Genomic DNA, 16,712 nt, shown 5'->3' on the forward strand with positions numbered 1-16,712 from the left:
AGCGTGGCCGTTTTCGTGCGGGTGACACGTAAAAGCACCCACTACACTCTCTGAGTGGTTGGCGTTAGGAAGGGCATCCAGCTGTAGAAACTCTGCCAAATTAGACTGGAGCCTGGTGTTGCCATCCGGTTTCACCAGTCCTCAGTCAAATCGTCCAACCCATGCTAGCATGGAAAGCGGACGTTAAACGATGATGATGATGATAGATAGGTTGGAGGAACACATCTCAGTTTTGGCTTGGTTTCTGCAGTAGAGCGAACTGGGTGAATTATATTGTGGCATCAGCACCAGAGAGGTTTCTTGCTCTCAGCAATACTAAAGAGACCTCTTGATCCTAAGAAATGTACCCTATACATCCTGTAGAGTGGTTGACAAATGATTGAAACAAGTAAAAGATAAAGATAACAGTGATATTCTTATATAATGAGAACACAAGAATGAAGAACCTCTTTATTAGTTATATTAGTTTTGTTTATCTACTTCTGCAAAAATAATGATAAATAATAATGATGATTTGTACTGAAGAATCAGTTATTACCCTTGTGTTGTAGAAGATGTTACACTAACAACCATCAATGTGGCAGGGGTTAAAATTTCTTGTAACACTTCATTGCTTTTTGATTTCTCCAGAATGTTGTTTCCCAATTCCTGCAAAAGACATACAAATCTATTTAAAAATGCCACTGACAGTAACAAATAACATATATTTCAATTGTTTTACTTATAAGAAGTTTACGCTAGAAGATATATGCAATGTGCTGTTTTTATTATTCCCATCTACAATTCAATAGAAAGAACACTAATAATTTCCATAATTTCTTGAAGATTTTTATCTAGATTACAAAGAACTAATTATACAAAATATGTATCTTATCTTCTACAGAAATACACACACACACATAAAGCAACACCTGTATCTATGGGGAGAAATCGTATTTCTTGTTTATTTAATTTGCAGCAAAATGATGATTAAAATTCAACTGTAGATATTTTTGCTATGCAGTAAAATGAACAAGGAATAGTTTTTCTCCCAACTCACGAAGATTAACATGGATAAATTAAAATATAATTGTGATAAAAGGAATCCCAACAAAGATTCATTGTTAAAAATTGAGGGTGGTCATCACTTTTCTCTTGAAGACAATGACCTAAGAAATGCAAATGACCATGTGTACACACACACACACACACACACACAATGAATTCTGTTAAAGGAAAATGGCATACAGAGAGAAGTTTCCTGCAAACATTTGAATTCTTAAAACATCCAACTTGCAGGAAATGTAAAACAGAAATTTTCTGAGTTTATTCTAGAATCAGAAATGGAAATGAAAAAAAAAATACTTAATTGGAATTCAAACTACTCTTCCACAAACTTATAACCACATCATGGCAAAAATATATATATATTAAAGAAGACTAAAACTTACTTTTACAGTTTTCACATATTCCATCGGAGTAGGGATGAGTGACTCCAATTCTGGGAAACGTTTTGCATAGTGGTCTCTGGTAAACTTATGAATAACATCTGTTCATTAAGTGAAACAAAACAAAAAAAAAAACAAAAAACGTTTATGTCTGATACAAAATATGTAGCATTACTTACATCAGTTTTGAATTTAAAAATAGCTTTCATTAACTAATTTTATCAGAAGCTTTCTATCAATTACATATATACATAGGTTCACCTTTCATTATTTTCACTCCTTAGCCTTATCCAATCTCTACATTCATCATCTACTTTCTCCTGCCTTCCTCCCAACTATTAGTTTTTTTATTGATCACCCCCTTCATTATTCAGTATATTCGTCTCCACTACCTCATCCCTCACTTGCCCCATACATTCTTTCATCCTCTGCCTCCTCCAAACCTCCTCCCCACAACACTTGTCACCAACATCCTCATCGCCCTTTCTGACTACACCCTGTTAACTCCCAGTCTACAGTAAGAAACCTGTTCTAGCACTTTCTTTCATAACTTAGCATAAAGCTACCTACTTCTTTAGTGTAGTCCTATTCAGTTGAAAGGAATCTTACTCCTGCAAGCTACATGGCAATCTCATTAGTGTCAGTACCAACCATTCCAGTCATATTTTGCATCTTTTCTTTGAAGTCTAGTGTCTTGGGGTCTGGCTATAATGCTTCACCCGAACGTTTTCCTTTTGAACACATACCTCTACTGACAGCAAACAGAATTTTCACAGTCAGAGGTGCAGGCATGGCTACGTAGTGAGAAGTTTGCTTGGGTTCAGTCTCATTGCATGGCACCATGGGCAAGTGTCATCTACTTTAGGCTGACCAAAGCCTTGTGAGTGGATTTAGTAGATGGAAACTGAGAGAAATTTGTTATATAGATATGTGTGTGAATTTCCTTATCTTGAAATCGTGTGATATATGTAAATGAGTGTCACTGTCATTCATTTCCAATATTCTGCATGAAAATGTCTGGTCATGGGAAAGTATTACTTTGGTTGGAAATAGGTGAGGGTTGGCATCTAACCATAGAAAATCTGCCTCAAAAACTGTCCAACCCATGCAAGCATGGAAGTAAAGTAGACGTTGAATGATATCAGTATAGTTGTCTCCCTTGTATATGCATGACGACACTTTTAATGCTTACTCTTTTACTTGTTTCAGTCATTTGACTGCGGCCATGCTGGAGCACCGCCTTTATAGTCGAGCAAATCGACCCCAGGACTTATTCTTTGGAAGCCTAGTACTTATTCTATCGGTCTCTTTTTGCCGAACCGCTAAGTTACGGGGACGTAAACACACCAGCATCGGTTGTCAAGCTATGTTGGGGGGACAAACACAGACACACAAACATATACACACACACACATATATATATATATATATATATATATATATATACGACGGGCTTCTCTCAGATTCCATTTACCAAATCCACTCACAAGGCTTTGGTCGGCCCGAGGCTATAGTAGAAGACACTTGCCCAAGGTGCCACGCAGTGGGACTGAACCCAGAACCATGTAGTTGGTAAGCAAGCTGCTTACCACACAGCCACTCCTTGCCTACTTTTTCAGCCTCTCATGCAGTTGACATAGCATATCCAGTGTATGAAGCTCACTTAGATTTCTCTCCAGCTTCCACATGCAATCACCAGTGATAGATGCTGCTATCAAGCAGCATCTATTTCTTACACATGTTTTATGCAGTTTGCCTTTCATGTACAGTGGGACCATTTTTGCTGTCAAATTCCTTAATGCCCTTTCTTACTCTGGCTACTGTGCTTTTCTACAACCTCATCCAGCACTAATCAGGTCACTTAAATACCTGATCGTGTCATGAAGTTCATCTAAGGCTACAATAAATTCTTCATCCACTTAGTTTTCACGCATGGGGCTCCATGTTTGCAAGGATGAGAGAAGTTTGAAGTAGAAATAATATTTATTATTGGCAACAATGATTAGATGTGTGGTTAAAAAGTTTTTCTTCATAATCATGTGGTTCCATAAACAAAACCTCTGTGCAGCCCCTCAGGTAAATGTTTTCTATTGAAGCTCTTGGTTGACGTTTTGTGAGTATAATCGGGTAGATAGACACTGTGTGAAAGCTCATTTTGTGTGTGTACATATTAGTATACAATAATGTCTCTTTTCATCAAAAGGTAACTGTAACCATTTGATAAAAATAAGTACCAATCTGAAATAGTCAATGGGGTTGATATGACTGACTAGAAGTCTTGATAGTAGTGCCCCAGTCAAGTACTGTAGTTGACCAAATCCACACCCCCCTCACCGGTATAATAAGCTATAGCTTTGCATTGATGTTAGAAACCATTACTGGTCATGAATTCAAAATCTCAACACACCTGTTGTGTTAAGCCTTTGAGCCAGATGAGTTAGATGCATAACAACTCAGCTTGCCAAGTTCAACTTCACAGTGAGTGGTTTGCAGTAGGAAAAATATATAACTGAGAAATAATTATAGTTAGAAAAAAAACCCATCTCACTTCAGCAATATAGAAATGTCCAAATTTACTACTCCAAACACCAACCACCCTAGTCTATGCAAACAAAGGTAAAACAAAATCACTTACTGATTTCTGTATCTATCTCAACAGTCATGTTATTAGCTTCAACAATGAGTTTATATTCTGGATCTGCCTCAACTGGACCACTGACTGGAAATTAAAATCAATTCATTCAATATTATAATACTATACAATAGTAAATGATAGAAACAAAATTATTTGTATTACATATATATATTTATGTGTGTGTGTAGAATATATAGTATGATACAAGAGAAAATTATAAGGAGTGTATAAAGTCATAAATGATAGAGAAATAGTTTGATGAAATTTAATTTAACAATAAGAAAATTCTAATATCATGACAAATTGTTTCGTAACTTGAAAGAAAGTCTTTGTTAAATACTAAATACTTGACAAAACAACATCTTATTAGACCAATGTGGGATTTAGATATCTTATTAACAAATTTGGCACTTGGCCATGTCTGCTGGAATGATCTTTGCATCATTGGGCTAATTGTACGAAGAGGAAATTGTATGTGATTATAATGACATATTAAGGTCAGCACAAAAACTTTGGTTTGTTGTGGATTTGTACTATCCTCCTTTGTTTAATGGCAGAAACATGAACTGTTAACAACTACTAAATAAAACTCTTAGAGCACTTTCACCAAAAGTGTCTGTCAAATTCTGAGGATTGCTTACGCCTAATACAAAAGTTTTAGAGAGAGCAGGAATCTCAACCATTCATACTATGCTGGTTTCCCATCAGCTGAGGTGGACTGGTCATTTATTACAAATGAGGAATGAGCATAATCCTTAAGCATGTTTTTTAAGGTGAGCTATCTGCTGGGAAGCAAAAACAGTGCAAAGGAAAAACATATGATATAAATATTTGCTAAAAACCAGTCTTGGGGAGTTGAATATACCATGCAAAAATGAATCTAATGCTCTTGGTAGAAATAAATAGCAAAAAAACAAAAAGATCTGGTCTGGAGTAAAAGGTTTTAAAGAGAAATCAAATGAAATAGGTTGACCTATCCTATAGTACAAGACACTTGCCCAAGGAGCCATGCAGGGGACTGAACCTGGAACCATGTGGCTGGGAAGCAAACTTCTTAACCATACAGCTATGCCTACACCTGAATATGGCAGGGTATATTTTTTGGAGGATGGCTTCACTCACATAATTGTCTTGCCTGAGTCAGTGTGAATCCTATTTGCTGGCAAGAGTAGTCAGTATAGAATTTAGCTGATTTGAAGTACCAGGGTGTTTGAAGGATGGGAAATATTGAGCAGTATGTTGAACAAATAAAGAGATACAATTGTTGAATGTGAAAGTATATTGTATGCTGAGAATGGGAAATATCCAAGAACCCATGTAGAAAAAGACAAAGTAGGTATATTAGAAATAGTGAGCAGAGAGGGTGCCCCTTATAGTAAGCTGAGCCTCTCACATGAGATGATATAAGATGAAGAAGAATGATAATATGCTGTATTACAGACCTGTACAAACCATGTTAACAGGGGAAAATGGTTACTAAAAAAGAAAAATGATTTATTGGTAGAAATAGTAAGCCATTTGACTATATATATAAAAGCATTTAATTTTGTTTCTCCTCATGAGTGTTCTTTCAGGACTGTTTTTGTCTTTACCTTTCTAAGGCTGGTAAAATAAATACCAGTAATACAAAAGACTTAACTTCGTTCATTTTCTCTTTCAATTACACAAGGAAAAAATAAATATTTCTACAAATGTAATTTTTTATTATTATTTTTTTTTTAAATAAAAAGAAAATCTAAACTTACCTCCATCTTTCCGTTGCATGGTAGAAAACTTTTCAATTTCTTGCAAAACATATTTAAGCTTGAAATGATAAAAAAAAAACAAAAAAGATTCAATGTTACTGAGTTATTATTGAATTACAAAAATAGTACAATACAGGACTTAATTCTTTATAACAAAAGTTGATCTAATAAACTATAATGGCAGAGTCAACTGAATTAACTAAGAGTTAATTCAAATGACTATTCCACTTTCTTACAAATTGTTCATCTACTGCCAATAGAAAGAAATAGATATTATTAAAGACTATTATTTTTCTGGACAAAACACAAGATCCAATTTTTAACCATCGTTTAACGTCCGCTTTCCATGCTAGCATGGGTTGGACGATTTGACTGAGGACTGGTGAACCAGATGGCTACACCAGGCTCCAATCTGATTTGGCAGAGTTTCTACAGCTGGATGCCCCTCCTAACGCCAACCACTCCGAGAGTGTAGTGGGTGCTTTTACGTGCCACCGGCACGAAGGCCAGTCAGGAGGTACTGGCAATGGAGAAAAGAAAAAAAAAATACTTAAAACTGACCCTACTCTATCTTATTGCATTCTTATTTTATAGTCATAGTTTATGTCAGAGTATACATAAATCACTAAATTTGCAATGATATTCCATTCTTTTTATACATTATGTGTATAATCACATTTTTGCAGAGAAAATTATTTCTGTTTAAAATCCATTTTAAGAAAAGTTTAGAATTTTTGCTGTGTTGTTGTAGATGTGTGGAAATCATAACTGAAAGGAAATAAAGTGGCACAAGTACTTCCGAAAAGTTCATCTTGGTTGAGAAATGGCAGTCACCAGTTTTCTGCAAAGTTGGCAGAAGATCATGAAGCATAGCAATAAGTTAGCTTTGATAGTTTACTCTTCTGTTTGTATGAGTTAATTATCATCATTTTAATGACCACAATTCTCTGCTTTCATGGGTTAGATGGAGTTTATCAAGACAAGTTTTCTACAATCAAGCCTGTTATCTGATTAAGACATAGGCACATTAGAAACATTATATTATACATATTTTCCTATTTGTCACTTCTCAGCCATTGCATTTGTTCCCCAATTTATCTCTGATTTAGAATTTGTTGATTATAAATTAGCCTTCTTCATACATATGACAGTCACTAAGAATGGCTATCTATAAAGCTAAAGCAAAACCATACTGAGGTAATGTTTACATATCTGGGAAAGTGGTACTGCTACTACACAGCCAAATGTAGTAGACTGCACTAGAGCAAGGGGCATCGAGTAGATTATTCCCCAACAGGCTACAACCACACATTCACAGATGCAGTTTATTCTTTCTGCTGCATCTACAATAACTTCTGTTTTCCTGAATTACCTAGGGAAGTACAACTTCTGATACAGTCCACCACCTCTCTTTTCTTCTCTTTACTGTATCCCAAAACTGCCACGCTTTTTTCTAGAATTGTAAAACTCTGAAATTTTCTCTATGCTTTATTTACAGAAGTTCAAGTTAAAACTTACACATAATGAGCTTATCAATCTGAGAGGACTAACAAAGGCTATGGGTATTGTATTGCCTCTCTCTCTCTCTGACTAAATAATCCTAATATAGGCACAAGGCCTGAAATTTTAGGGGAGGGGGCTCTAGTTAATTACATTGACCCCAGTGCTCAAATGGTACTTATTTCATCGACCCTGAAAGGATGAAAGGCAATGTTGACCTTGGCAGCATTTGAACTCAGAATGTAAAGACAGACAAAATGCTGCTAAATATTTCGTTTAGCATGGCAATGATTCTGCCAGCTAGCTACCTTATTCTAACACCAAATAATCCTTTCTACTGAAGGCACAAGGCCTTCAAATTTTGTGGGGAGGGGACTAGTTGATTACATCAAACCCAGTGTTTCACTGGTACTTAATTTATTGACCCCAAAAAGGATGAAAAGCAGAGTTGACCTTGGTGGAATCTGAACCCAGAATGTAGCAGAAGACGAAATACTGTTAAGCATTTCGCCCGGTATGCTAACGATTCTGCCAGCTCACCGCCTTTCTCTTATCAAATAATAACAATGTTTCTGTTGAGGCACAAAGCCAATAATTTTGAGAGGAGGGGATAAAGGTGATACCAGTAATGCCAGTACTTGACTGGTACTTTATTTTATTAACCTCAGAGGAATGATGCTTGCAGTTTCAACGTGTTTAATACTATTGGCTGTCTTTTAACAAAAGAAATTTAATTAATGTAAATTATGAACCTCTGTGCTATCTCTGAGCTTGGCAACACTCCGCACAGAATGTTTGGTAGTGTCAACTTCCATAACTGTATCAGACACCTCGGTAACATCTTCTTGCTCAATGTCTTGAGTTTCCAAGTTTTCTCCACCCTCTTCTAAATCAGCCAACAATTCATCTGCCAGAGACATAAGTCACACCTAAAAATAAAAAAATAAAGTAGTTAAATACGATTAAAATAATATAAAAAGAAACACAAAAATTTTAGTATTTCAATAGGAGAGTGGGGCAAAATGAGTAATTTCTGATTTTCTCTGTTTGAAACCATTACATTAGAATTATTGCATTATCATTTTGTATTGTTGCATCATCTTTGAGAATAAAAATGGGTTAGCATAGCTGTTTAAACAGAGAATTTAAAACATAGTCAGGTGACAAGTACTTTTGTTTCAAGAAAATTTTCCTTGACTTTTAACTCGATTATAATTGAAATTGCTAATAAAATATCTGGATAACTTTTGATATTTAACCATCAATATTCTTTTCAATTGTGGATTCCAAGTCAATTTCCCCCACACTTAATGTCTAATTTAATAATTTTCAATTTAAAAAAATAGTCCAAATCGGGGCAAAATGAGTAATAACTAATTTCAATAGTTTCTTCTCTTTCTAATTGCATGGTGCTTAAATACATCAGATCATGAAGAAGCTATAAAGAATATTTTATGCTGAGTTTTTAGATTTAGCCAAGTTTTGTTAATTGCATATCATGTGTCATTTTTCCATGATCCTCTTTCATTTGACCTAGATATTAAATTAAATTTTTTTTTTGTTTTGCATTTCTGATGTCTATAAATGGATATTGACTTATACGAGTCTTTTTCCAAATGTAATTCTGGAGAACTAAAAAAACAAATTTATATTATCTTGTCTTACTCATTTTGCCCCATCTAAATTTGTCTTTTATATGCTCAAAGAGAACACAGATTATTTTCTGAAATAGTGTTTTGGATGTGTTATACTGTTTTAAATGCATTCACTGAAGCTCATTTGCTTAGCTGATACATTAGTGAACATTTGTAAAAAACATTTTTTCTCAAAGTCAAAAATGCAGTAAATATTACTCACTGTGCCTCACCATCACTCTCCATCTTTTCTTGTAGGCTGAATGAATATATCTAGTTTTGTATGAAAGCGAAAATAACAGTGTAACACGTACTTAAATCAGAGACGTCATCTACCCAAGAAAACGATCTTTTATTGCTTTGTTGAATATTTATTTCTAATTAAATATTTTAAACACAAACTCACTTATTACACTACTAGTTTTCTTTAAGAGAGAAAAATGTGTAATCAGTTATTTATGAAAGTGTCAAAAGATTGTTATCGTGTTGCAGTATCAATATAAAAGATACATCGCGTCCAGTAAAGCCTGGACACTGTAGTCTCCCTTCAGTACAAAACTGTAAATATGTCCTTTCTTAAAGGTTTTATAGCATTGCTTCGATAGAACATTAAGAAAAAAAAAGACAATAAAAATATTACATTCAACAACAAATATAAACATATGAACCACTTCAGGGAGGATTCAGTGTGGTTGTTCTATTTTGTTGAAACAGCAGCTAAACTTTCTTCAAATTATATACAAAACGAAGACGCCAGGTCCCATTTTATAATGAGGTTCGTGGATAAATTTTTAGTGTTAAACCCGTCTAAATTTGAAGGATAAATTTAAGTCTGCCCATAGGTTTTGATGTTTTGAACGAATCTGACCATCAAAAATAATCGGAAATCACTCGTTGAAAGTGTGACGAGTGTAATAGTAAAACTTTACCGGTTCCTGGAAAAATTTGCTAGCTACGCTTTGGATGATATATATACATGATAAAAGCTGATTCAGAGCTAAACAACAATACAGACAAATTGTCAAGTTACAAACTAAACGACACATCTATCTTTCCATAATGTGATATCCTTGCTATCAAACAATAAAAGAATGCTGAGGACACATGCTGTTTCGTTGACTTTTCCTCAACTTTGATTGCAAAATAGCCAAGTAAATTCACAACATAAATTTAAAACATAAAAACGGACGACAAATAATACAGAATAATGAAAATAATTAAGGTGTTAACAACATACCTAATTAGTTCACTGTTTCAAAATACAACGCAATAAATATGCTTAAACAGTTGTTTACCGGTGTAGTTTACTCTTTTGTCACCGGTGTTGATCGAAAGTTTTATACGAATAATAGATATCCCAGCTTCTAACTGTGATTACTAATTTAGGTCAACATTTTAGAATTTTAGATCAGAAATGAGATGGGGGGTGTACACACACACACACAGTGGAGGTAGAGTGTGCTTCTCCTCCGGATTTATGTATTTCTACAAACGATCATATATATATATCCATACATATATGTATGGATATATATCCATACATATATGTACATACCTACATCTATATGTATACATACATGCATTATGGGTACAGGACATCACAAAAACGTTAAACACAATGAGAAACGAAAACATAAAGACGAAGACAAAAAACGAACTTCTTTCAAACAACGAAAAAAACAAACAGAGAAACGAGACATGCAACATAAAGAATATTTCACTTCATCAGTTGTCCCTGTTCCATCTACTCCACGTTTCGAAGGCAAGGACAATACACGACTTCATTGGAACAGTCCTTCCCGCAAAGCAAATTAAATAAAATTTGGAATTTTTTTTGCGGAGGGTGAAAGTGTAAATAAGAACAGGACAGTGAGAACAAGACAGTAAAATACAGTAAAAACAAGACAGAACAGTGAAAACAAAACGGTAAGGGCTGTTAGGCCAAGACGATAGAATATATATATATATATGTAGCGGGCTGGATGTGATATCAGGTTGATATGATGTAGGCCACTACTGAATGTAGTGTGTAGATGTAACGCTTGAAGGTTCTCGCGTCGGAGTACCAGTAAACATCGAAGAATCAACACCAAGAAAGAAGAAATATTATTTACATATGTTTATTCGTTTGCCCAACAAGTAGTTAAGGAGTCTTTAGCAATTCTAGTGCTAGTGACAACAAGGATGGCTCGCTGGTTAGTAGTTGATAGTGTAGAAAAAGGTTGTCTGTCAGTAGAGAGTGACAGAGTAAGGAATGCACGGCGCTGACAAGAAAGGATAGAGGTGGCATCATCTTTTTTGCGGCCGAGGAAAGTGCTGCTGTTGGTCATGTCTGATGCAAAAGAACGTGTTGCTCGTTGGTCATAGCTGACACATAAGAGGAAGAGATAGAAAATTCTCTCTGTTATATAGAGTATGGTCAGTAATGTAGGTCAAACCCTAAACAAAGGACTGACCTTTCCTTGATCAGCACCGAGTGTTTCCTCATCAATCATCTGGTGTGGAGATGATTTCCCGCTCGTTTTGACAAGCAGGTGGATTTGGTTTCAAATCTCAAGCAGGGTCTATATATATACAGACTGCGGTGAATAAACTGTCGTCTAACTTACGCAGAAATGAAAATAACACTGACGTCTCATTTTAACAGATATATTTACCAAAATTGCATAAAAATATCTTGAAATACTAAAGAGTAAATTTATTCAATAAAATCGCTATTGGTTTCAACCACGACCTCCAGATAACTTCGGAATCTCCTGCAACTCTTTTGAACGGTCTTCTTGTTTAAGTTGGTGAATGCTGCCATAACCCTTGCCTTCAGTCCATCTTTGGTGTTTCAAGGAGTTTTGTTGGTCTCTTGCTCAACTACGCCCCACACATAATAATCAAGGAGGTTGTAGTCGGAGGAGGTAGGTGGTCAGAGTTTAGGGGCGATGTGGTCACAGAAATTGTCTGACAACCATGCCTGGATTCTCTTGCTTGTGTGTCATGGTGTAGAGTCCTGTTACCAGACACAGGGCCTTCCAGCAGCCACCCTCTGGTGGCTACTTTTTCTAACAGGTCATGCAACCATATACAGCCTCCGTCGTTGGTCTGTCTCAGTAATAATTTTCTTGTTATTTAGCCTCAAATCAACCCTGATACAGCAAACCTATGTTGCTATAAAAACATCTCTGGTTATTAAAGAAGGGTTTTGTTAGGGAAGTGGACCTAGAAGTTGTTCGCAAACAGCAGCAGTAATTTTCTTCAGCTGAATACACGTCATTGATTGGTTAAAATTACCCAAATACGACAACTTTAACACGAAATATCTTCTAAAATACAAAATTTCGTCCAAAACGTTAAGAGTAAACCCTGCTCTATCTGACACATTCTACCAGTATCCGAAATTTCAAAGTGTTTAGTTAAAAAATATTAATTAAAAAATCTGGCCGTCAAATTGAAAAGATCGGAATGGAGTAGATAAGATCCGGGCTACATATGTTTCATAGCGAGTGAAACCTCAGAAGTGGTAAATATCCAATCGAGGTGTATACTGCAGGCTACTCTTCAGGCCAAGGATATCTTGATTAAATGAAAGATTACATTGCCGCAAGGAGGTATATGTTAATACGTGGAAGATTCAATCAGAATGTGTAGAGAGCACAGTAGGAGAGGAGAATATAAATGTTGAGAGAAATAAGTATTAGAAAGAACAAATAAAAAATATAAGGGAGTGAGAGGAATGAGGAATTTAAGCAAGGTCATTTGACCGGTAGTATTCAATAGGGCTAATCACAGAGATTAGTAAGGGGAGTGGTATTTGAAAAAAAACCGGATAATGTGGAGGGAAGAGGGTGGGGAAATATTTCTGACCAAGAGAGAAAAAAATGTGCGCATGAAGAAAGCAAGAGAGAAAGAGGAATTTAAGCACGGTCATTTGACCGGTAGTGTTCAATAGGGGTCTGCAGAATAACCGGATCATTTCCGAGTCTTTCACATGAAGTTACACAGCCATTTGGCCTATGCATTCCTTTTGTTGGGATATGGTTATTATTATTCGAGATGCTGACTGCATTCATACTCTCCTACTAATATTCTTATTATCTATCCTATTGTTATATTCCTTAGTATAGCTAATTTCCTTTTCATTATAATCGTTGTTTCCAAGCAACTGTGTACGTGTCCTACCGACCTTCGGTGCATTCCCATTAACCACCCTAGGAATATATCGGATTTTATCGGTGTATCCAACTCTAGCCAAAGCGGTGTTAGAAGTATTCTTCACTCTGCCTGAAAATCTCCTCCTTAATTGAGAGTCTAGATACACAATGAGAGATATTCCTAACTAACTGCTTTGTTCACATTTTATCCGTGTGGTAATGTTGCGTTAAGAAGATACAAGAAGAAACTTACAAAACTTTTTAAAACTTAGGGCTCTCTATCTCATTGGAGAAAGTCTAGAGCAGTGGTTCCCAAACTGGGGTCCGCAAAGGTAGTACTGGGAGTCCGTGAATTAAATTAAAAATTTCATATACATACATACATACATAAGGATAAGCATATTGAAAGGGGTCCGTGGCAAAACTCATTTAAATAAAAGGGTTGGGAACCACTGTGAAAAGGTTGGGAACCATTAGTCTAGAGCGTAATACATTTTCTGGATGTTACACTGGAGCTTAGTACTGGTTATATCATCCGTACTGCAAGCCCAATGGCAACATCGAAAACGTTAATGGAAGATCAAACTATCCAATCGTGAGTGCATAATTTTCTCACCTAAAGTAATGCCATTAATCCTGTTCTTGAATATATTTCACTGAAAGGAAGTCTATTTAACGTTTGTCGTCTATTCTTCTATTCTTCTATTCTTTTATTCTTTTACTTGTTTCAGTCGTCAGACTGCAGCCATGTTTGGACATTGCATTGAAGGCTTTAGTCGAACAAATCGACCACAGTAAATTTTTTTTAAAAGTCTAATGCTTATTCTCTCGGGTATTTTCTGCCGAACCGCTATGTTACGAGGACATAAACAAACCAACACCAGTGAGGAGCAAACAAAAACACAAACACTCCTCTGCATATATGAATATACGACGCGATTCTTTCACAAGACTTTGGTCGGCACGAGGCTAAAGTAGAAAACACGTAATGTGCCACGCAGTGAGACTGAACTCGGAACCATGTAGTTTGGAAGCAAGCTTCTTACCACACACTGCGCCTTTAACAACTATTTTTGAATATTTTTTAGCTAATGGAATTATGTCTAATGGTTGTAAACTTGAAATTCTTAAATAATCTAGAAAGACTATGTTATTACATTCAATCGTCTACTGAGAATTGCTTTGCACTCAAATAACCTCACACACTTTAATACATTCTCCTCCTTAACGGACAAATTAATGTAGTCATTAAGCAGGCTATATTCTTATCGTCTTCTTACAGACTTCATTTCACTAGTATCTGATAAAAACTTTACCTCCCAAAAGTATGAACTCGCTATAAGATAATAAATAATGAGAGGAAATCTGATATTTTTTCTTTTAGTTATCCTTTTCCGCTAATTCTGATTGCGTATATCTTTCAGAAAACATCTAACACATACTTTAAAAACTCTGGTGAATATTGCTCGGGAGATGTCTGTTCCATATATTGATTAATTAATCGATTAGTTAATGAATAAATTTAGCATGCAGACCATAATATACTATGGATAGAGCTCACTGAATCATTTTTCATTCTTTATTTTATTACTGTTATAAAAAAAAAAAAAAATGCGCCTTTCTAAAGCCTAACCAGGTTCATAGGCCCGGTTTCCCGGTTTCAATGGCGTATGTGTTCCCCAGTTGGACGAGACGCCAGTCTATCGCAGCGTTACTCATTTTTGCCAGCTGTGTAGACTGGAGCAACGTGAAATGAAGTGTTTTGTTCAAGAACACAACGCATCGCCCGGTCCAGGAATCGAAACCACAATCTTACGATCATGATGCTGACACCCTAACCACTAAGCCACGCGCCTCACCGTTGCTGTTATACCCTGTGATTAATACACCAAATTACTTATTAGTGATGAACTTCGGATTAACAGTTTATCACCTGTTACACAGCATTAATAACTGCTGTTATCACCTGTTTGCACCTGTTACACAGCATTAATAACTGCTGTTATCTTGATTGGACATCCTGCTAGCTGGGTTTATAAGACAGAGTGCTTGCCGAAGTATTCGCTGGATTCCTATTTTCCATCATTATACATACATACATACATACATACATAGAATACCAACATACAACTGTTGTTAGGGATCTCTTAGCTAAATGGTACAGAGCGCTCAACCAGAATTTAAGAGATGCAGAGTTCGAATTCCCGTGGAGGCTTACTGGCCACGTTTCCCCCATCTTCTAAGGGTATTTATCTGATTTTCGAAGCTGTTTTCATAACCTTTCTGCGTTCGAGAGTTCTTTTATATTCTGTAGAATACCGACATACTCGACGTTTTCTAGGGGTACGGAACGAAGAAACATTTGTGAAGTCCGGACCGAGACTATAATTACTCAAATGAGTTTTGCACAAAATCTGGAACGATGGGTTTTCGTTTAATCTATTAAAAGTTGTCTCCCTTGCACAAGCTATTTTCAATCGACTAGTAACAATAATAACATGAACTATTAGACATTATATATATATATATATATATATATATCTTCGAAACGTCGAGTTAGAATAGAGGCAGCTGATGAAGAAATAATTCCAAGTGGCTGTCTGTTTTCCTATGTGTTCGTTCCGTTGTCTGTACTTCATTGTTCTAACGTCCTGTACCCTGAGATGCATCTATATACACATGTAGATGTAAGTATGTACATATATGTGTGTATACATGCATATATATTCTTTGTATTATATATATATATATATATGTATGTATATGTATATGTGTATATACATATGTATATATATATATGCATATGTATACATATATACATATACATTTCTTTTACATGTTTCAGTCATTTGACTGCGGCCATGCTGGAGCACCGCCTTTAGTCGAACAAATCGATCCCAGAACTTATTCCTTGTAAGTCTAGTATTTATGCTATCGGTCTCTTTTGCCGAATCGTTAAGTTACCCCGGGACGGAAACTCACCGACATCGGTTGTCAAGCGATGGCCGGGGGACAAACACACACACAAATATATAAATAAAATAAGGTGTGTTATGAGCATTTATAGTCCATGCATCCTATAGAAACTCAACAAACAATTAAAGATGGGAAAGAGTTCATAATCATATTACGAATATCCGAACATGTTATATGACACTCACTCCATCTAGTCTTCTGTAACAATATAATATTCTTCTGATGAATTCTGTTTGATATGTTCTTCTTCCGCACTGAGGAGAACGGTAATATGTAATTAATTTAATTATAATTAAATTAATTAAAAAAGTTTTTCCATGTTTCTTACATGTTAATATTACCGTTCGAAACGATCGTGGGCATGGATTAAAATTTTATAAAACTTTTAACACCTTCTCTTCTTCATCTTTAATCATTTGTTGAGTTTCTATAGGATACGTGTTCTATAAATGCTCATAACACACCTTATATTTGTAATATGTTCATATTCGTAAAATACTTACAATAGTAAGCTACCAATTTGATATGAAGAGACTTTATTAGAAATCTAACTTTGGAACCCCACAAAGTAAAGGATGAAATAGAACTCAGCCTTTTCTCACATTTACACACACACACACACACACACACACACACACACACACACACACACA

The 16,712-nt window shown here is 35.6% G+C and overlaps 1 protein-coding gene across 1 annotated transcript in view; it reads right to left on the reverse strand.

Moving 5' to 3' along the window:
* The window catches only part of LOC106872744 (U4/U6 small nuclear ribonucleoprotein Prp31), a 32,186-nt gene extending 21,880 nt beyond the window's left edge, over positions 1 to 10,306 (reverse strand). Inside the window, exons 1-6 of the mRNA XM_014919832.2 lie at positions 10,179 to 10,306; positions 8,060 to 8,236; positions 5,808 to 5,865; positions 4,063 to 4,146; positions 1,431 to 1,528; positions 539 to 648 (exon numbers count right to left, since the gene is read on the reverse strand). Of these exons, the coding sequence (XP_014775318.1) occupies positions 539 to 648; positions 1,431 to 1,528; positions 4,063 to 4,146; positions 5,808 to 5,865; positions 8,060 to 8,227 (518 nt within the window). The 5' untranslated portion in view covers positions 8,228 to 8,236; positions 10,179 to 10,306. The remainder of the gene's footprint in view (positions 1 to 538; positions 649 to 1,430; positions 1,529 to 4,062; positions 4,147 to 5,807; positions 5,866 to 8,059; positions 8,237 to 10,178) is intronic.
* Between the last annotated feature and the right edge of the window lie 6,406 nt (positions 10,307 to 16,712).

Source organism: Octopus bimaculoides, chromosome 2 (genome assembly GCF_001194135.2).
Source record: "Octopus bimaculoides isolate UCB-OBI-ISO-001 chromosome 2, ASM119413v2, whole genome shotgun sequence".
In the NCBI taxonomy this organism is placed as follows: Eukaryota; Metazoa; Mollusca; class Cephalopoda; order Octopoda; family Octopodidae; genus Octopus; species Octopus bimaculoides.